The following is a 20389-nucleotide window of genomic DNA, read 5'->3' as shown; positions in this document are numbered from 1 at the left end:
AATCAATTGCACCTCAGCATAAAATAACATTTCGAGAGAGAGGAAAGCTTGGTTTCATTTGACTAGCTCAAATGCAAATATACCATTAAAAAAGGACAGAAGCAAAAACAACGACTGTTTAAGAAAATCATTTATTTAAAAAAAGTGCAAATAACCTAAAATGATAAACTTTTTTTTTTTCTCTTAAACAACTCAAGACATTATGATAATCAAAACTGATCATTTTAGTTTTACATGAGACTTAAAAAGTCTAAGTGGAGGAGCCAGGTAGCAGCAATAAAAAAATCTAGGACACAACAAAACAAAATCTTATAAGATTAACTTATGATATAAAAAAAATAATAATAATTAAAAGGGGGGAGGGGGGTAAAAAAAAACAAAAAACGCACACAGCACACACAAAAATGAAAACACAACACACCCTTGCTCTACTGTCCCAGTCCTGTAGTAAGACCCCCACACAGAAGGAGATTTGCTTGGTGGCTGAGGATCCGTAGGTTTTCCTAAGACAGAGGACTGAGTGGGGTGCTATGATGTCACCTACAATTCATCTTTTGCACTCTTTCCATCTTCATCCTCGTCCTCAGCTGGGCTGGGCTCCTCTTCAGTTTCATCCTCCTCATCTTCCTCCTCCGGTTCCTCCTCGTGGTCGTCGTTGTCGTCCTCTTCCTCGTGGTCGTCGTCCTTCTTGCTTTTTTCCTCCTCTTCTCTCTGTTTCCTCTCTTCTTCTTCCTGCTTCTCCTTCATTTTCTTCTCAGGGCCCTGGTGCACAGTAATAAAGTCATGTGACCAGTGAATCCATGCAGACAAGACCATCCAGAACCAAAACACAGACAAAAATCACAGCATTATGAAGGTGCGGTCAACAAACGTGCCTTAGTGACTCCCCATGTATCTTTACCAAAATCTTCTGCTTCTTTGATGTCATCAGTGATCAGGAAGTTATCAAAAATGGTACCAGATTTCACCTGAGGAAATGAATATGATTAGCATCGGCAGACACAGACTTGAGTTCCATGAAGACATCTGAAACCTTTTTGTTCTGATTCAGTCTAAACATTTAAAAGATCATCACAGAGAATGTAGAAATATTAATATTAATATTAAATTAAGGTTCACATGTAAATGCCATATTCTCTTTCTCTCAGATAGATAGATAGATAGATAGATAGATAGAGAGAAACAGACATTTACTAATTCAATTCTAAAACAATCAGTTCCAAAGCGATTTAGTTCTCAGACAATTCACTGAAAGATCACCATCACTGCGTTAATATTTGAGATATTACTGGACAATATTATTATTGGAATTGCTTATCCAACCATACCTGCCACAAATCCAAACCAATGACACCAATATTGTCATATTTGTAAATTGAGACATCTGCAGTGTATTCTGGGTTATCAATCTCCGGATGCACCCACTTTCCTTTATAGTTTGGATTGTCAATTTGTTTGGGTTTCCATTCACCCTGGGAAAAAAAAAAAAGAGAACTTAAATGGCATGGTTTATTTGACATGCCGACAGGTGTTCTGTTTATTCATTTTATACCCTATGCAAACCTTGCAGAATAAGGACTTAGTTCAATTTTTACTACTTGTATTGAAATGAAAGCCATTCAAGGAGCAATAAGTCATTTTTTACCACAAAAAGTTGCAAACAATATCTATGGAAGTGATTATTTAAAATGTTTTCTATAAAGTGCAGTTCGCATGAGATGAAGAACAAATTGCTCCATAGTCCTCAAATGAACTATTATTAATGAATTATTATAGATTTAGTTGAGAATCTCTGAAACATCTGGGCCACTACATTTCATAAACATAGGCTGTTTCATGAAGTGAAAAACATATCACTCCTTTAATGTCAGCAATATGATAACAGTGCGGCTTAGAGACACCATGACTCCATATCAGCAGTGCTAATTGGAAGCATAAAGGGGAAAAAAAAGAATAAAACATGCGAATAACCATGAGTGCGAGCGTAGTTCGTATAATCCTCAGGGATGTACCTTGTACTCTGGGTTAGGAATCATCGGGGGTTCCCACTCTCCGTCCATTTCTTCATCCCAGTCTTCGGGCTTCTTGGCATCGGGGTCAGGAATATTCTCTGGTTTGTCCCAGTCCTGAAACAAGCAAAACAAAAGTGGCTGCGGGTTGAGTGTTCGGTTCTGTGAGCAAAACAGATTCCAAGGAAGATTTCCAATTTTTTGGCTGCTGAGTGTTGAGGGATCGAGCTCTGGTCCTGACAGAAGGGTGAGGATGTGTGTCCGGTTTCTTGTAGCTTACTCTTTACGAGCTGAGATAACTCTCAAACACTCTAATCCATTTTCAGCACTGTGTGTTGAATATGAATCTTATTTGTTACCCAGTGAAGCCTATAGCACTTGAAGGGAATCCACAATGTTTTCCAAATGAGGTGAGCAAAGTTAAACTTCGTAATAAGCACGTTAATTATTATAATAAGCATGTTAAATTTGTTTATTATAAAGCAGTTAATCACAACACATTTTGTGCCAACCCCATGCTAACCTTTAAATATATCTTTATCCAAATTTTGAAAATAAGAGTTATAACCAAATGTAGATAGTACAACAGTATTTTCTTTCAGTGAGTTTGATGATAAATGGCATAGCAACACAAAGCCGAACCTCAGGCTTTGTGTCCTCTGGATCATCAATTGTAGCATTATCGTCCCAGTTCTCTGGCTTTTTGGCCTCTGGGTCCTTGATCTTTTTGGGAGGAAGGAAATCCCAGTCTTCCTCCAGAGAGCCAGACTCCACTTTCTCATTGTCAATTTTAACTTCATACGTCTGGTCGGGCCGGAGGATCAATGTGTACAAGTGTGTATGCTCATCATCCTAAAATGGAAATTAGCAAAAATCAGGAAAACATTTTTTAGACACTTTTTAATGTTGATTTTTTTTTTACAAATTCCAAATGAAAAGGGGTTAATGTTGTGAGGAACAACCAACAAACCTTGCAACGGATGTCTTTTTTGATGAGGTGGTTCTGGCCTTTGTAGTTGAAGATGACATGAACTTTCTTGGTGCTGTAGCCACAGATATCAGGGCCTTATGAAAGTTTAAATGAGAAAAAACTTAGCTCCATTATACAGACATGCTAAAAGATACACTTAACTAAGTGATTGATTTTACAGTGATTTTGCAGTGATTATGGAACATGACTAGTGTTTTTAATTTACCAATGGATATTAATAAATCAATAAATAAACAAATGATTATTGGTCAAGATGTTATCTTGTGCCACTAAGCATTTGGCTGTAGCAAGGAGTTGTCAGTGTGAACAAAGCTTACCAAACATGATGTGGTATTTGGAGTCGCCGTGCATGGCCGACTGGTCCAGGTCAGCAGCAAAGATCTTCGCGTAGCCACCCCCGCAGTCTATCTTCTGCTCATGTTTCACTGTGAACTGGACCACTAGTGTCTTACCGTCATTACTGAAAGGCTCAAACCGACTGGACAGGGCGTAAAAGCGGGCATCCTGGCTAGTCTGAAGACCTTGTGGAGGCAAAACAATACTAATCAATGTTGAAGAAAGCAAAACATTTATGATGGCATGAACCTGATGCAGTTTATGCAATGAGCTCAGTGGCAGAAAGGATTTGTATGTGCTTGTACTTTGCCTTCAAGTCAATTTGCATTAGCTTTCCTTTCAGCTTAAGATATTTGGTTACACAAAGTCCATTTCCAGCACTGTGCGTGTGTGGAGAGACTGCAACGAAAACCTCACCTTTGTCAAGTTCAGCATCTCCATAGAACTTTCCTGAAGAAAGCATCCACTGTCCATAGTCTGATTTGTGTTTGGACTCCACCCATCGACTTTTCCATCCATCTACCAATGAGCAATATAATTTTTTATTTTTAAAATGTTGCAAAGAATATATTAACACCTGGGAAAGGGCAAACAAACATCAGGTACTCTTTTTTTTATCTTTCTGAATCCTCATTGCAACCTAGAACAACGGTAGTCATTAACAATTAAAACTAAAATTGCACGTGTCATAATTTATCAAATATCTTGGGGGATTTTCAGCGTTATTGCAAATGCATCATAAAATGTGCAGGAGTAAAGCAACAGACGTGACTGTAAAACTTAAATGTGTTGCCTCGTTCTAAACATTAAGGTAGTTAAATCACTAAGACAATCTTATTACTTATTTTAATTAAGCTTTTTTTTTATTTAAAATAATTTATTAGAGGCGTGACATCATACAGGCTAATAGGCTAATGCATAAACGAAAGCAAACATGGATTTACCTCCATCCAAAAATTGCTCTTTGAAGTACACAGTCGCGTCTGCGGTGATCGCTACTGCAAATACGGAAAAGACTGCAAGGGCGATTCTCATATTTGCACCTGTAAAGTATTTTATGAAGGTCGCCTCTCTTCGGATAACGTCGAGCGGTCTAAATAAGATGATATACGCCGAATTATCGGAATATTTTCAGCGGACTACCGTTTCGTTTCTGTTCCTGCACAGATGGCTAAGGCTCATTGGACTGACACTGAGCCAATGAGAGGAGACCACGAGTGAAGAGGCAGTGCAGAGGCGGGCGGTCCTTCTGCTATCCGCGTATTTCACATTGTAGATTTCAGTCCATGATAGCGATGCATAAATCTCGATCAGGCAACGTGTGAAGTAAAGGATTTGTGTGCGGAACTTGTCGGGGTTTCACACCCCCCCCGCCCCCCGATGAGCTGAAGTCGAAGCCAACAAATGTCGTCCAGCAGTTTAACCACATAGGCCAGTCGTAGTTTGAAGGAAGCCACATTCTGAAAACATTCAGGCAATTGGCAGTAAAAATGATAAGGCGTTTCAGTGGAACGGTCATTGAGAAAAATGAATACTTTTACGACGTGTTTAAGTGATGAATATAGAACAGAAAATAAAATTGGTAAAGGTAATAAGACTAAAAGGACAAAAGACAAAGTGACTGAACAGAATTTTTTTTAATTTAATGCAATATTAAATAAAGGACGTTGAGATGTTTGTTGAAGATGGTACAGAAATATTGATCACTTCTATAATGGTAATAAAAACATTTAAATGTTATAAGTAGTACTAATAGTAGTAGTAGTAGAAATGTATACATACAAAGCTAGCGCTAATAAGCTTAAAACCTTTACCTACTTCTGTCTACTGTATGAGCAGTGTTCATACCGTCAGCCGCCGTGCCGTTTTATTACTGGCACGGCCCCAGATCGTAAAGTCAGGCCTTACCGAAAAATCCGAGTTTCCAACTAGTACATTCATCTCGTAAATACGATATTTCCAACAGGACTTGAAGGCAGCATCAGAATTCCAACAGTGGGTTGTATTTAATTCAGCTGCTTCTCAAATTCCCTTTCAAGTCAAATGGTCGGGCACACTCGTTCACTGAAAATAAATCAGCCCAACATTATGGATTTAAATATATTTGTAGTACAATTAATTGTTTTCTATCTCTTTTAATTAAAACAATTCACGAAGTGTCAGCTGTGCCGCGTTTATCATTTTAGCATCGTGTGACAAAATATAAGCAAGAACGTTTTCTGATTCTGTCACTGAGAACAATACGTTTCGTTTTGACTAAGCAAGCATATTGTTACTTCAATTATTATTGAATAAATCAAGCAAAGACTAAATGTAAAGGAAGCACGGATGTTTTCAGACTACACTTTCAAAAAGTGGTGGTGGACAAAAAGTAGTTCGGACATGTCCGCAGCATAAATTACGCCTATACCCATAACATATAACATTTTTAACATATTCTGCAAAGTTAAGTGTTCATGACAAGGTTTTTCCCTGATGTCAAGAGGACTTGAATGGAAAATGGAGAGCTTTGAGTGAACTAAAAAATTAAATATATAATTTATATTTTATATCTATATGGATACTTTATTCACATTATCAGCGAAATTTACCTTTAATTCTCCCGTCGCCTGCTACAGTCGTGCAACGTCAATATACGTTGCCAGTTTAATAGGAATACATCTCTCATTGCGTATAAAACACTAAGTCCTGGGTTTCATAACAAAGGGAATATAAATGATGTGCCCACGTAGAATATCATACCATCTAGAAGTTCTCACCTAGTCTTTATAATCATCTAGAAGTTCTCCTCTAGTCTTTATTCCATCTAGTTGTTCTCCTCTAGTCTGTATACCATCTAGTTTTTCTCCTCTAGTCTTTATTCCATCTAGAAGTTCTCCTCTAGTCTTTATTCCATCTAGAAGTTCTCCTCTAGTCTTTATTCCATCTAGAAGTTCTCCTCTAGTCTTTATTCCATCTAGTTCTCCTCTAGTCTGTATTCCATCTAGAAGTTCTTTTCCAGTCTTTATTCCATCTAGACGTTCTCCTCTAGTCTTTATTCCATCTAGAAGTTCTTTTCTAGTCTTCATTTTAAAAACCGTTCCCTATCTGTGGTCCTGCACACCTACAGAAATCTGGCAACCATGTTAAACTTGCAGCGTAAGGCTAGTTAAGATAGCGTTAGCTAGAGCTGTTGTTGGGACGCCCGTTTGGTTGCTAGGGCTAGCTTGAGATTCAAAGCGTTTGGTTTGAGTCAGCTAATACGACTTTAAAGAAAAATAGTCTTGTTTATACCTTTTATGCAGGGATAAAAGGAACTGCTACCGATGTCACATCAAAAATAACGACGTTAGCGATAGCTTGTTAACCGTCTAAAGGGATATAAGATGGCAAGATAGCTGGTTAGCTAACTAACGCTAGATAACTTCTATTGTAGGTAGCAATAGCTAGCTAGCGCTAGTAATAGCTATTTACATTTATCGGTAATGCTAACCACATACATTTTAATGTAATTTTAAGGTAACACCTTTTGTTCATTCTTAGCTACTATTTCTAGGATACGAAGCAATGTTTACTAATGGGTTTGCTAGGTAATGTTAATGATAGGGCTACATAAACTGCCGTATGTTTTTGCAATGTGGCATCGTGGAGGCATTCGTAGTGCAGCTCTTGAAAGAGCAAAGGCACAGCTCTCTGGGCAGAGGCTTTTAAGCAGTGAGATATCAAAGGCTAATAGACGAAGAGACGTGGTCAGTGTACGTGTAAATTTAGCTTTTTATCCCTTACTGTTTGTCATTTAATCTTTTGCCTGTACTTGTTAAACAAATGTTTTCGATGTCCTCAGGCAAACTTTGGAAATGGCTTGTTACAAACCAGACAGACTCCTTTTCAGGACCTAAGTGATCTGTCCTCAGAAGATCCAGAGAGTGAAAACCAAGATTATCTCACCGTTCCTGCGAAGGTATCACCTTATTCTGCAGAACCGTTAGAACGATTTGATGTGGGAGGTGGAAGCAGATTTCTGAAAAAATCTGCTGTTGATGCCAGTGCAGACATACGGTCATCCACACCTGGAACGACCACTGCTGATAAAAGTGACCCAAAGCTTGTTCTCTGGCACCGGCCACAAAGTGTGGCGCTCAGTAGGCTAGCAATGATTGAAGAGCGCTTCAGAAATCATAAGAACAAGAAGCCTGGCCTGGATGCTGACACCGACCTTCCACTGCCACACGAGTCTGGTCTGTCAGCATCATCCAGTAGTGTCCCAAGTATGGCTGGTAGTCGTTTTCTTAAGAAGAAATCATTGACTCTTAATGATCAGAAGGACCCCGATACTAAACCCATGGATGCACGCGTGACTATTGCAAGCATTGCTTCTCGTGTGGAAAAAGGTGTAAGTCTGGATAGTGATGAAGAAGACATGCGTATACTCCTGGGAGAGTCACTCGATTTGCCAGATGGGAACCGGAACAAAGTCATGAGACAAACGGAGACGAGTCCTCAAATGGCTGTGAAGGTAGTGTCAGAAACACTGGAATTTAAAAAGAAAACAAGAAATGATACTGCCTTGTAAAAAAGTTTGTTCCTTTTTGTCATGCACAGATTTACATGAAGACCAGTGAAAAGGTTGCCAATGCTGTCCCATCTGCAGAAAATCATGAAGAAAAGTTTCCTGTTTCATCAGCGTTCACAGATCGTCATCATAAGACTCCCTCTCTTTCTCCACCATCATCACCCAAGATCCCCTCTGCCAGAAGGCCTGTGTCCCGGAGAGCTGGGGTCACCCATCTGTCTTTATCCTCATCATCAGGACACAGTGAGATCAGGACACTGGATGAGCTGTTCTCTGTCGCTTCTAATAATGATGATACACTAAGTGAGAAAAGTGTGATATTGGATGGTAAGAGAGATGTTTGCGATTGACAAAAAGTGAATGTTCTGTTATGGTGTCCAGGTGCAGATGGTATTCTCAAAAATGTTTGAAATCAATGTAGATGTTGAATTTTGTGCCTCTGCGTCTTCTAATCTACTGAAATAACTGTTTTGTGATTTATTTACTTTAATACACTTAATTCAAAATAACTGCTAAGAGATCCATTTCATAGATGAATCGGGTGTGTTAGAGCAGAAATACACAAAACTGCAGAGCAGTATGTCCTTAGGCTTGAAAATGTGTAGTGTATATTGTGTGTCTGCTACATGTTTTTAATCTTTGCATTCTTCGGCAGATTTCCAATTAAATGTCCTGACACTGGATGATCTGGCTCCTGTTTTTCTTGGCACAGCTGAAGTTTCAAAAGAAAAGGTAGGGCAACCGCATGACCACATAACGTTTCAGAATGACTCTGGTAATGAGAATATAACGTCTGTGTGATGGTTTACGTGCAGGATGAAGCAAGCCCCCATGAATCAAGACATCCTAGTCTTTCCTCAGCCAAAGAGATTTCACATGTCCCTGAGGATACTCCAGGAGAGTACAAGAGTGACTTCGAGAGCGAGACCCACAACGAAACAGCAATAAGTGCAAATGAGATCTCCGAGCATCTCTCAGGCAGATATGAACGTTCCTCCCTGGCTACAGAACCTCAGTCTCTCTCGCTTGAAGTGCGGGATGATGATGATCGTGTACCCTCAGAAGAGTTGACAAGCGTCCATTATAGCAAATCAGAGTCCTGTTTAACCCTGAGCGATGGCTCTCACTTTAGCTTCCACACCAGTGATGCCATCATTCCTCACAGCGAGCCACACAGTCCGACTGCCAGGCGAACCATGAAAGACGCCACAGTGCAGACACAAACAGACAGTCTGACACATACCTGGTCCTTTGGTAGGTTTCAATGTATTCCTACTTGCTTCACTACTACTACTACTTATGACATTGAAATGTTTTTATTACCATTATAGAAGTGATCATATATTTCTGTACCAGCTTTAAGTGCAGTACAAGCATAATTAGTACTTGTCTAAGTGCAGAATAGATTGTGACTGCTTCCTCTGCAGGACAGGGTGTACTGGGCCCATCAGCTGGAATGTCCTACATGGATCCGGCTCCACTGGCCAGCCACACGGTCAGCGCGGAGGCAGTGGAAGGTGGGAAAGCTTCATCTAGCACCTGACTCTCTTCATTAAGTCAGCCATCATGTTTCCACTGTTGGAAAGACTGATCTTCCTGTGCTCCCGCAAAGTTTCCATTCTTTTTCCTGCTGTCCATAAGCTACAGAAATGGTCCAGCAGGATTTTCTTGGTCATTTTCTCAGTGTTTAAAGTCTGCTAAATGCTGAACATCTGGCCTTAATGTCCTGCAGCCCTGTCCACATACAGACCTGCTGTGTTTGCTCTCAATGACATGCTGAGACAGCAGCTAGCCCTGACCAGGAACTTTATAGAGTCCAGCAGACATCTGCACCAGGCCACGGTGGAGGCTCTGGGACCTGCTGACTACAGGTACACCACACTGGAGGAAACAAAAGAGGTAACTCGCTAAAAATTAGTTTTCAGCACTATATCTGAAAAGATGGACCCAAGAACATGGAATATAGATATTTAATACACACTACTTTACAAATTAAGTTTTAAGGTTTGAGGTCGTCATTAATTCAGATATGTCTGAGAGGGGAGCATTAATTTGCTACTACTTATGTGTTTCCTCATCTGAGGTCAGACTTTCTCTTTCAGTTTATCCGGTATAACAGGTCTCCCAGACTCACCGTGGAGGATGCTCTGGCAGAGGTTTTGCAGGAGATGAGGGACTATCACTACATTTGAAGCGCACACACAGTACTGTGGGTAAAAGGAGCCATAACTAAGTATAGATTTTTTTCACTACTACTACATAATTCCAAATTATGATTCCAATTTCACATGTGAAATTCTTGCTTCATTCTTTACCCTTACTTCATTTTAGAACACAGAACCATTGTAAAGAGCAATGAGCAATGTGCTATATATATATTTATATATATAAATAAAAATTTTACACACACACACACACATCTTAAAATTAACATTAATACTGCTGGAGGCTATTCTTGCAGCTAGGGTTAAAGGTCATTTTACTAGTAGGTATAGGTACATCCAAATGTGATTTAGTTCAGTTTTTTGTTGCGTCTCCCCCCCACCCCACCCCCCTTCTGTCAATTGCTTCTGCCACTTATTTATAATTGTCACAAAAAAGACATTTTTACATGTTAAAAATGTATTTTATTTCCTTGTGCCAAGTATTAAATCTAGGCTAAATTCAGTTGACTGCAAGGACACTAATACCATGTTTTGACTACAACAGGACATGACGTTTCGCATTTGTTACAATGAAAAAACCAAAGGCAAGATCAACTTTCAAAACAAAATGGAAACACATCTATTATTTCGGTCTTTAAAAAAAAACAAAAAACAAACAAAAAAACACTGTTGAGAAGAATCATTCTGTAGTCGAGGGCTCCTGAGGGTCTCGACCCACTGAAAATGAACAAAGGATAGAGGTCAATTTGTAACTAAATGTTGGGTGTATTAACTTCTAGTATACAATGACTGCACATTTATAGAGACTTAGAAATATCAATTTGCTGTGGTGCTTATTAAAATGACTAAAGTGGGAATATGGTATCGCTTTATGTGGTTTGATATTAAAACCCCTGGGAGATGAAAAGTATTACAGACAGAGCGAGAAAACTACCTTTCTCTCTGGCTTTCATCCGTGCGACAAAATTGTAGCTTTTGTTTCTTCTGTAGTTCACGTAGGGGTCATCCAGGGGCACGCCCACGCCCTTGTACTGGTCCCACTTATCTCGCACATCTCCACCCTTGATGGGATCCTGGATCCCCTGCTCTTTGGCTCCGAGACCTCCTGAGCCACTCCACCCTGTCACATGCCACAGCAGCTTATACACAACACACAATCACTCCAGCCTATTCTGACAAATCTAAAACTTACACACACACACACAAAGCCAAAATTAATCCAAAGTCCTGGAAATGTACTGTCCTACACATCTTAACTAACCTAACTAGTTCTAACAGAAGACCACACTGAACTGCATTAGGTATTATGGTTGCAGCTAAACTGCAGAACAGCAGCTCTACAAATCCAAAGTTGTGACAAGATCCTATATACACACACACACACACCAATAAGTCACACAGAAGTGAGGCTGATTGTGTCCCACCGAGGACACTTACCCATCTTCATCAACATCTGATGACCTTTGTTTTCCTCTCCCAGCCTGTGATCAGTTATGGACCCGGAGCCCAACCCAGAGGTGGAGCTGTACAAAAACACGACCTTGTGACCTCTAGAACATGTCTTAAAGCGTGTCTGCGCACGTGGCGGCCGTGAACACTTACGGCGGTGTGGGACTGCGGGACTTTGCCGCATGTCGTCTCCGGTCAGGAGAGCGTGATCTAGAGCGCGATCTAGAGCGAGAGCGGCTTCGGGACCTCGATCTGGAGCGGCTCCGGCTTCTGGGAAAGCGCAAACCAAGGCTCAGTTTATAACGTTCAAATCAAATACCATTGACTGCTCTGACTAAAGAAATCAAATCAGGTCCATGTTTTTGTCCTCTTGATTTGTTTCAAGTGCAAGTTGTGGTGTTAAAAAAAATGCCTCTCGAGAAGATGCACACTAATGTGATACAGGTAGCAAGTAGTGATTTCAAGCAGTTATCCACCAAAAAGCCACATGGAATCAGCAAAAACAGTTGCAATAGTATTGTACATCATTGGAAATGTGACCCACGTGTGCACTGTCAAGAGGAATGCAGCACTGGGACAGTGGTACCTGGAGCGGGATCGAGAGTAGGAGCGTGAGCGGGACCTGGAGGACCTGGAGCGGGACGACTTGGAGGAGCGGGAACTGGAGCGCGACGATGACCTGCCTCGACTACGGGAACGGCTCCGAGAGCGGCTGCCTCGCGTGCTGAGGAGCCACACGCGTGCGTGCACACATACGCACAGTGTTAATGTCTGGCTTTTAATCCTTTGTTAACCATAATAATTGTAACTTTTTTTTTTTTGATGGGAGTTTGGAAGGAGGAGTGATAGCACTATTACAAGTGGTAATTAGAACAATTATGATATGGTAACAAAATTGTCATGAGTCTAAAATAAACATCACTGAATAAAACAGTGCCCTGAAGCCACAGAACTCTGCAATTCCAAATTTGAACAGATACAGTTTAATTTTATTTGACAGACACAGAAGAATCCATAGCAGGTCAAAACACTTTACACACACACACACACACACACACACACACACACACACACACACACACACACACCTGTTGTGCTTCTCTTGCTCCTTTTTCCTCCTCGCTCTCATCTTGGCTCTGAAGAACTCGTACAGGCCGTTCTGCTCCCAGCCCTCACTAGTAACGCAACACACCAGCAGCAGGTTAATACCACCAAATGAAACAAGTCACACAACGTCCGACACACCCCACCAAATTTCTGGTTCCCAAGAACTTGTTCAATGGGATTAATTACAATGATGGCCTGCTGCTTTACTAATGCATTTGCCATTAGAAAAGGGGGAGTCCAGCACAGTTTGACAACTCTACTGAAGGTCACCTGTTTCTGGGACGGTCGTGTGACGGAGGGCTGTAGAAGGCCTCCACGGCAGCCAGCAGGCGATCGCTAGGGGGCATGGGGGGAGGAAGGCGAATGTCTTTGGGGTCCAGGGGCTTGTAGTCATGATCTTCCAGCTAGTGAGGGATAAAAGAACAGCACTTGCTGGTAAGATCTTGCTATGAGAACAAAGACTCCATGACCATCTACATGTGCCTGTGCTTCTAAGTTAGAACAGTCTCTAGGTATAACAGTGCACTCACTCACAATATCCAGTACAATAATTATTTAATCACAGGAGGCAGAAATGTACTATACAAGTGTATAAGAGTTGTTAGTTAGTTAGTTTTGGACACCCGTTTGCATCTGAAAGCTTACCTTCACCAGGGGAGCCATGAGGCCTGCTGGCAGGTCGAAGTACGGCACGTTTGGCACCAGACTAGGGTCGTCCTGGCTCACGTGGGAGGGGTTTTGGCGCCTCATATGGGGAGACTGTCCGTTAAAGCCGTGGGGTGGTGGCCCAAATTCAGGGTGCTGGTTCCCCCCCCACGGGGGATGTTCGGTCATTCCTGGAGGGGGGATCCTCTGGTTTGGGTGGTGGTGGGGGGGACCCATCTCTAGAACAGGTCAACAGAAGCATTGTTATTCTGTGGATACTTCAGAAGAAGGATTGTCTTGTAATACTGCACCGTTACAAGCCATGAGCTCAGCACATCTGCTGTATCGCCTCCTCACCTCCAGGAAATTCTCCCTGCGGGTAGTCGAAGCGGTGCGGTGGGTAGGGCGGACGCTCAAAGTGGTGCCTGGGTGGGAAGTCGTCCTGCATGAAGCGTGGCGGAAAGCGGTTGAAGTTGTGAGGTGGCGGGGGCTGGCTGAAAGGGGGAGGCTGCTGGTGTGGTGGGAAGGCTCCCCGGAAGTGTGGTGGCCGCTGCATGCGGAAAGGGGGCTCCCTCTGGCTCCAGGGAGGCTGGTCTGGCTGGCTGCTCCAGGGTGGCTGGTCGAACTGCCCGCTCCAAGAGGGCGGGGGCTCGTTCTGGCTGCCCCACGGACCCCCTGGGCCCCCTGGACCTCCTGGGCCACCAGGTCCCCCAGGTCCTCCAGGACCTCCAGGGCCTCCAGGGCCCCCAGGACCCCCAGGGCCTCCCTCCCGGGGGCCACTCCAGCTGGGGTCCCGCTGCTCGCTCCACATCCCCTCATGGCTGTTCCAGGGTGGGCATGGAGGAGGTGCCTGGGTGGGGTCAAATGGTGGCTGGGGGAGGAACAGTTCTAGTTAGGGTGTGTGTGTGTGTGTGGTGGGGGGTGTGTGTGTGTGTGGAGGCTGTTGGTGAAAGCACAAAGCAGATATACCCAAATAGCGAACAACCACCAGAAAATAAACTATTGCTGGATGTTCAGGATATGAATTGAGTAAAATATTCAAAATTCGTTCAAAAGAGTAATAGGTAAACATATTCCTGCATGAGTGACACCCGACTTTCAGAATGTTAAAATGTAAGTATATACACAAGACCCCCCCCCCCTTCCCAAAAGGCCAAAACACTGAAATCTCTGAAAAAAAGCCCACTAAAGAAGTCAATACCCATATATCTTTTACTTCTGGGGTGAAGACACATTGACAGACTTTTGTTGTTGTTTTGGTGAACCTTTTTAGAACCAAAAGCAACCAACATGTACACCTTCTGCCATACAGAACTTGCGGGAGGACACTCACAGGCTGCTGTGGGTTCCAGGCGGGTATGCCATGCTGAGGCTCGAACCAGCTGGGCTTGCTGGCAGGAACGTCAGAGGGGGCAGAGGGATTTGGGTCCGGCGGCCTCGCCTGCGTGCCATCATAGTCACCCGGAGGAGGGCCGGCCATTGGAGGCTTCACTTCTGCCAACATAACACATTTATTTAGAGAGTCGCACTCGGTCACGTGCTTTCTAGGGTCACACGCAGGAGAGGAGGAAAAATAATAAAAAGAGCAAACACATACGGTACAGTCACTCCAACCCACCAGGGGGCGCCGCCATGGGCGGCTGTGCCACTCCCTTGACCTCGGCGTCGGGAGGAACTAGCTGCCCGACAGAGGCGGCAGTCTGCTGCTGCTGCTTCAGGTTGGCCACGAATTCGTCGTGCTGAGTCTTCAGAGCCTGGATCTGTTGCTGGAAAGCCAGCTGCACAGGCTGCACCACGCCCGCGTACTCCGTGATCAGGGACGCCTGAGGACACGGCATGTTTGCCCGCGGTGAGAAACACAACCTTTCACCAGTTGATACGTCACAAAACAGGCATACGTACAAACGAACGTGGATAAAATAAATTCTAAAATGTGCATGGTATTGCTGACCAAATTAAAAACAAGATTAACTAAAAAAACGAAATGTTAATCCTAATCGTTTTTAACTTACAAAATCTTTACTTTGGTACTGTTAAGTCTAGTAATTGCAATGGAAAAATACATAAAAATGTCAATTTGCTGTTAATGTACACTTAGTTTTTCCTTCAACTCACTACAATGGAGCAACCCAAGATTTAATATCTTCATCATGGGCCTAACGGCAACCATCATCAGCTCATCAGATCAAACCCATGGCCTCTTTAGCCACAGCCTTTATTAATAAGAGTGCATAACAATTATCAATATTAGAAATTCTTGTACACAATAGTCATTTTAAATGTGGTATATATTGTAAATAATATCAGAGTGAAGGAAGCCAGGAAGGAAGCACGCTCCCGTTGGGCGTTGCGGCGCGTGCTCCCTTGGGTGACTGAACCAGCCGCTGCTCCAGGTGTCGATGTCAGACCGGGCCTGTACTGGCTGACTGTACTGGGTGTGAGTGTGAGCATACCTGGTACTGCCCGAGGCCCAAGGCGGGGCTCTGGAGTTGCTGAATGGAGACGTCATCAAAGTAACCATTTTTCTCCCATAGTTGCAGCAACTGAGAACAGCAGCACGGAAAGTATAAGTGTAAGCGAGTAAATAAAAACAAAAACATGGCATGGAACAAATGGCATCAAAGTTAAGAAATACTTTAACGTATATTCTTCCCTTCACAAAGGCTTAAGCCTAAGTATACGAATTAAAGGGCAATACCAACAAAACTATACAAAAAGTAACAAAAAAAATATCCGTTATGCCCATGATGAAGGCATCAGCATTGATCCCTGTATTCAACAGCATTCTACTTCATTGGCATCTTGGCCTCTAACCTACTGTACTCACTACGATGTGTTCTATGAGTAAATGGCAAAGCATTTTTTTTTTTTAAGTTGCTCTGAAAGAGAGCTGTAAATGTAAAAAATATAATGTGGAATCTGATCACGCATTATTTTGATCATTTATGAATGTATATAAGGGAATTGTATGTCAGTAAATTTCTGAAGTGATGTCTCGAGGTTAAAGTTATGTGACATCAGCAAGACCAAAGGCATGGTGTAAACCCACTGAACGCGCCCACACAGGTAGGTAAATTATGTGAAGGGCAACAATCTCACTTAAAGGTTTTAGGTTTCTCTGATTTTGAGAGAAAGTAACAACCTAAACTCCTGCTGGTGTCGCCCTGTAAATATGGTTTCTTTGGAGAATATTCTTTCACTGTCACAGGGCAGCATCACCGATGCTGGACAGCGGAGTGCTGTACTAAAAACGTACCCGTGTTATTTTCTGTTGTTTGTCTTCCTCCACAGCCAGGAAACTAGTGCAGTAGATTGGCACCACCACCTTCTGCAAGGCAGCCAGCAGATCTCTCTGGTTCTTCCTTTGGCTGCAGTACCATACAAACCAGGTCAACACCAATGACCACTACACGACTCACTCTGCGAATGCTCAAAGTACAGGGTAATGGGATAAGCTGATAACACGTCTGACAGTGGACGGCCGTCAGAGGAGCGTCACCAGCATCCAGCACGCCCTGTAAAGTTTAGGGCACCCTAGTCCCGATTAAAGTCTACCGCACTGCTGTTTTTTGCTATTTTACATTTAGGTGCACCAACATTAAAAGTCATTTCTTTCGTTCTTTACCAGTGGTGCAGGACATCATTCATGAGATAGATGAGGTGGAGGCGGAGCTCAAAGTGTGCCGTCTCTGCTGTGATGCGGTTGCGGAGGTGTGAGGTCATCAGCTCGCAGTGCTGTGGGGACTTGGCATTGTTGAACATCCAGTTCTTTCCAGCCTGGGAAGACACGGAGAGGACCACAGTCAAGTTCCACCCTACAGATTCAACTGTGTGGCTGGACATCTCAGCCCGGTGAGTGGTCACGTACCGAAATGGCATCCTTGGTGCAGGTGTCAATGATGGGCTGGAGGAGGCTGTCAAACTCGGCCATGTCCAGCTGGGTCTCCACCAACAGTTTCTGAGTCTGCTGCTCCATAGCCAGAGCGATGGCTGCATTCACCTGCTCCTGGAGAAAAGCAATGTGGTAAAAAAAAGCCTCTGCTGGAATCGCAGAAGCAGAACCAAATCGTCTGCTAGCAAAAACCACCTGCAGCTTTTAAGGGAACCGGAGAGGTTTTAATAGCCAGGGGTAGCGTGAGGCTGTGGGGAGGGTGGAGCTACCTGCCCGAGGCTGCTCGGGTGCTGTGGGGGGGTGGGGCTACCTGCCTGAGGCTGCTCAGGTGCTGTGGAGGGGTGGAGCTACCTGCCCGAGGCTGCTCAGGTGCTGTGGGGGGGGGGGGGTGGAGCTACCTGCCCAAGGCTGCTCAGGTGCTGTGGGGGGGTGGAGCTACCTGTCTGAGGCTGCTCAGGTGCTGCTCTTGCTGCTGCAGGTTCCACTGGCTCTGCTGGACGAGCTCATCTACTGAGGGCGTGGAGGGGGCGATGGGCGGGGGCGGAGGCAGCATGGTCATCGGAGGAGGAACATCAGGGATCTCTTTACCTGGCGGTTTGCAGAGCACTGCAATTCAAAACATGGTCTTCGATTACTATTATTGATCAGCAAGTTCACAGTAATGAGACCAAAAAAATTAAGCGCTAGAATTAGCGTGGGATGGGAGGATAACAATTCATCAGTACACACATTCCCATCAAAGAGCCAAGGGAAACATCTAAAATCATGAACTGGGAAGCACGCCGAGAGAAGGAAAATTACGTTGTTGAACAGACATTCCCAAAGCCAAGCCATTCGTTCAGGAAATTACCACCACTCAGACATGCACTGCTATTCTCACATGCTGATTTTTTTTTTTTTGTTGCCCTCTTTTTTAGACCTCATGAAAAGTAGAACAAACTCTACAGGCAAAAAAAGAAAGAAAACAAAATCTCAGCTAGGGGAAGCATGGAGCCGCATTAAAGTCAAACTACTGAAGTGAATAATAATAAATGTGAAAAATCAACCAGAGAGCACAATAAGCCAATAACGGAGAAAACTGAATATCTAATCTCTAAGATAACGAGAGATATACAAGCATTTAGGCAATTTTGTGTTCAGATAGGAATGTATTTTCCAAAGAGACTTCAGTGTCCAAAGAGGCTTCTAACAGTTTGTCCCTTTCCACAACCCTGAACGAAACATAAGACAATGTGTCTGACAAAGCCCAATACAAAAGTAAAGAAAAAGCCATCAAGCGTTGATGATGCAAAAAATACTTCATGACACCAGGCAAGTTTTCACAAATAAATAAAAATTATTTCTAATCTTCAATCTAATAAATACCTTCCATTTTATATTCAGCATCATGAGTGGTAGGATCTATGAGGAAAGAATAATGCCTTAGACACACACAAAGCATAGTCTCATATTTCTGTACATTTCATAAATTAGATGGGGGAAACGTACACAGGGTTTACAGAGAAACAGGACATTTCGGACAGAAGTCTTCATCAGCTATGCAAGCAAAGTGCTTCAAAGTGTGAGGCTTTTTGCTTGCATAGCTAATGAGGGACCTCTATCCAAAATGTCTTGTTTCTTTGGAAACTCTATTTCACTAAAATTTTGAATATCTGTGTGTGTGTGTGTGTATGTATACAGACAGAAATTAAAAATTGTAGTGAAGTACAATCTTTGCCAAAGATACATTAGTAAATGCTACATTTGTGAAACTATTTTACAACAAAAAAAAGACATGATGTGTAGAGGCTGCATCATACACCAGTTCAGATCAGTGTCTGCTGTTCTGGGGAGGATGATCGCCGATTGCTTTGTGATACGTACGCTGTTGCTGCTCGATAGCGAGCTTATACTTGTAGTAGCCAAAGTACTCCCCTCCGAACAGAAAGGAGAACTTCGGATTCTCCTTCTGTTTCTCCATGGTCATCTTTTCAAACTCGGGCCCATTGCGGGCAACAAACTGTGCAAGTTTGTCAATGACATTGCGAAGCTCTTGGTCTGTGAGCACAAAGAGAAAGTGGGATGGAATTATTCGTTTGAAAACATGAGGGGAAAATAAATAAATAAATACAATGAGCAACTGTGCAAGTGTCTTTCTGAGGATTAGCCGTGGACGTCCGCACAGCAACACGACACTTGAGTAATGGCTTGGAAAAAAAACAGAGAAAGAAATGGACGTGATGCAAAACAAACGTGAGAACTCTGTTGGCGAGCCCTTGCTGGAGTTACGAGCCAGCTACACCTGAGGCGACAAAACTGAAAGCGACTGCACATCGTCTTAGTTCTGCCCCATCACGTCCATGACAACTCAGCACTAGCTACCTTCGCAGCTATTACGTGAGGAAACGCCATTTAAACGGTTTACTCAATACACATGACTTCTTTGACAGCTCTGGGACTGGCAAACCAACAGCGACATGTTTGGTCCAGTTCTCTGCCCGTGAAAAACGGACTTCCAGGTTGCACGACCGAAACCCAACAAGTCATAAACTCGTGAGCCACGACAGCAGACTACGTTAGCACACCCCATAAAGGCACCCAGGTCGTTAAATTACTAACCGAAACGCTGCGTTGGAGTTTATTTATAGCATTTATAACATTTATTTTCCAGTTATATAAACAAATGAGCAATCGAGCTCTGGCTTTATTTATGTGACTGGCTAGCTAGCTACGCTAACGCTAGCTGACCGCGCAGCGTGATCAGACTGGCTCGGCTAAGTTTAACGTTACCTTCCGGAGGAGTGGAGATATCCATGATTTTAAGAGCCAGAGAGTCAACGACTTAATATGGTTTGATAACGGAGCATCTACAAGACAGACTCTCGGTAAGGCGCTAAAAAGGCAACCACGACATTTATTTGGATGAACGTAGCCATGAAACGACCGGAAATACAAAAATCTCCTTCCTACGGCGCATTGTATTCTTTGTAGATTTTAAGGCAAGTTTGAAAGCGCAGTAGCGCCCTCTAGCGTTTAAAATCGCAGTTACACGAGTCACCCTCTAGCGTTTAAAAGCGCAGTTACACGTGTCACCCTCTAGCGTTTAAAAGCGCAGCTGCACGTGTCGCCCTCTAACGTTTAAAAGCGCAGCTACACGTGTCGCCCTCTAGCGTTTAAAAGCGCAGTTACACGTGTCGCCCTCTAACGTTTAAAAGCGCAGTTACGCCGACCACGCCAGTTGGTGGCGATATGCGTCGTTTAAGT

General features: G+C 43.1%; 3 protein-coding genes across 8 annotated transcripts; 1 reads left to right on the top strand and 2 right to left on the bottom strand.

The window, feature by feature from the left end:
- Nucleotides 1–112: 112 nt before the first annotated feature.
- On the bottom strand, nucleotides 113–4513 carry calr3a (calreticulin 3a). Its single transcript, XM_027010661.3, has 9 exons — nucleotides 4281–4513; nucleotides 3754–3855; nucleotides 3318–3521; nucleotides 2980–3074; nucleotides 2652–2861; nucleotides 2013–2126; nucleotides 1329–1472; nucleotides 876–968; nucleotides 113–762 (listed from the first exon to the last, which is right to left on the bottom strand). Exons 1-9 carry the CDS (start codon nucleotides 4369–4371, stop codon nucleotides 541–543), a joined length of 1275 nt encoding a protein of 424 aa, XP_026866462.2. The 5' UTR covers nucleotides 4372–4513; the 3' UTR covers nucleotides 113–540.
- Nucleotides 4514–6486: 1973 nt separating this feature from the next.
- c26h19orf44 (chromosome 26 C19orf44 homolog) lies at nucleotides 6487–12437 on the top strand. 4 transcript variants are annotated; one of them, XM_081708200.1, is made up of 9 exons: nucleotides 6487–7064; nucleotides 7160–7831; nucleotides 7918–8215; nucleotides 8544–8620; nucleotides 8704–9142; nucleotides 9316–9405; nucleotides 9621–9787; nucleotides 9991–10121; nucleotides 11534–12437. In XM_081708200.1, exons 1-8 carry the CDS (start codon nucleotides 6909–6911, stop codon nucleotides 10078–10080), a joined length of 1989 nt encoding a protein of 662 aa, XP_081564326.1. In that variant the 5' UTR covers nucleotides 6487–6908; the 3' UTR covers nucleotides 10081–10121; nucleotides 11534–12437. The 4 variants fall into 4 exon arrangements, with proteins under 4 accessions (XP_081564326.1, XP_035379149.1, XP_035379148.1 ...); XM_035523256.2 differs by having other exon boundaries at nucleotides 6487–7070; nucleotides 9991–10097; XM_035523255.2 differs by having other exon boundaries at nucleotides 6487–7070; nucleotides 9991–10101.
- Nucleotides 10493–20090, bottom strand: cherp (calcium homeostasis endoplasmic reticulum protein). Of its 3 annotated transcripts, XM_035523252.2 has the most exons (19): nucleotides 19916–20090; nucleotides 19010–19183; nucleotides 18512–18547; nucleotides 17586–17752; nucleotides 17123–17260; nucleotides 16880–17031; nucleotides 16511–16622; nucleotides 15708–15797; nucleotides 14873–15077; nucleotides 14588–14748; nucleotides 13612–14125; nucleotides 13255–13493; nucleotides 12880–13013; nucleotides 12591–12677; nucleotides 12089–12226; nucleotides 11656–11772; nucleotides 11491–11576; nucleotides 10988–11173; nucleotides 10493–10770 (listed from the first exon to the last, which is right to left on the bottom strand). In XM_035523252.2, the coding sequence occupies exons 1-19, from the start codon at nucleotides 19938–19940 to the stop codon at nucleotides 10733–10735; spliced, it is 2799 nt and encodes a 932-aa protein (XP_035379145.1). In that variant the 5' UTR covers nucleotides 19941–20090; the 3' UTR covers nucleotides 10493–10732. The 3 variants fall into 3 exon arrangements, with proteins under 3 accessions (XP_035379145.1, XP_035379147.1, XP_081564325.1); XM_035523254.2 differs by lacking the exon at nucleotides 18512–18547; XM_081708199.1 differs by lacking the exon at nucleotides 10493–10770 and having other exon boundaries at nucleotides 11034–11240.
- Nucleotides 20091–20389: the final 299 nt, after the last annotated feature.

The sequence above is a fragment of the Electrophorus electricus genome, chromosome 26, assembly GCF_041902795.1.
Source record: "Electrophorus electricus isolate QZ-2024a chromosome 26, ASM4190279v1, whole genome shotgun sequence".
NCBI classification, from domain to species: domain Eukaryota; kingdom Metazoa; phylum Chordata; class Actinopteri; order Gymnotiformes; family Gymnotidae; genus Electrophorus; species Electrophorus electricus.
Note: the sequence above shows the minus strand (reverse complement) of the source record. Positions and strands in the feature narration are given on the sequence as shown.

Excerpts from the sequence above, each read along its gene's own strand:
- c26h19orf44 (XM_035523256.2), top strand. The coding sequence starts at position 6,909 with ATGTTAATGATAGGGCTACATAAACTGCCGTATGTTTTTGCAATGTGG. Across the intron at positions 9,143-9,315 it reads GACACATACCTGGTCCTTTG|GACAGGGTGTACTGGGCCCA; the intron begins GTAGGTTTCAAT and ends CTTCCTCTGCAG. Across the intron at positions 9,406-9,620 it reads CAGCGCGGAGGCAGTGGAAG|CCCTGTCCACATACAGACCT; the intron begins GTGGGAAAGCTT and ends AATGTCCTGCAG.
- calr3a (XM_027010661.3), bottom strand. The coding sequence starts at position 4,371 with ATGAGAATCGCCCTTGCAGTCTTTTCCGTATTTGCAGTAGCGATCACC. Across the intron at positions 1,473-2,012 it reads TTCCTAACCCAGAGTACAAG|GGTGAATGGAAACCCAAACA; the intron begins GTACATCCCTGA and ends TTTTTTTCCCAG. Across the intron at positions 969-1,328 it reads TTGGTTTGGATTTGTGGCAG|GTGAAATCTGGTACCATTTT; the intron begins GTATGGTTGGAT and ends TCATTTCCTCAG.
- cherp (XM_035523252.2), bottom strand. The coding sequence starts at position 19,940 with ATGGATATCTCCACTCCTCCGGAAG. Across the intron at positions 18,548-19,009 it reads CGCTATCGAGCAGCAACAGC|ATCCTACCACTCATGATGCT; the intron begins GTACGTATCACA and ends CTTTCCTCATAG. Across the intron at positions 12,227-12,590 it reads GAGCAAGAGAAGCACAACAG|CACGCGAGGCAGCCGCTCTC; the intron begins GTGTGTGTGTGT and ends GTGGCTCCTCAG.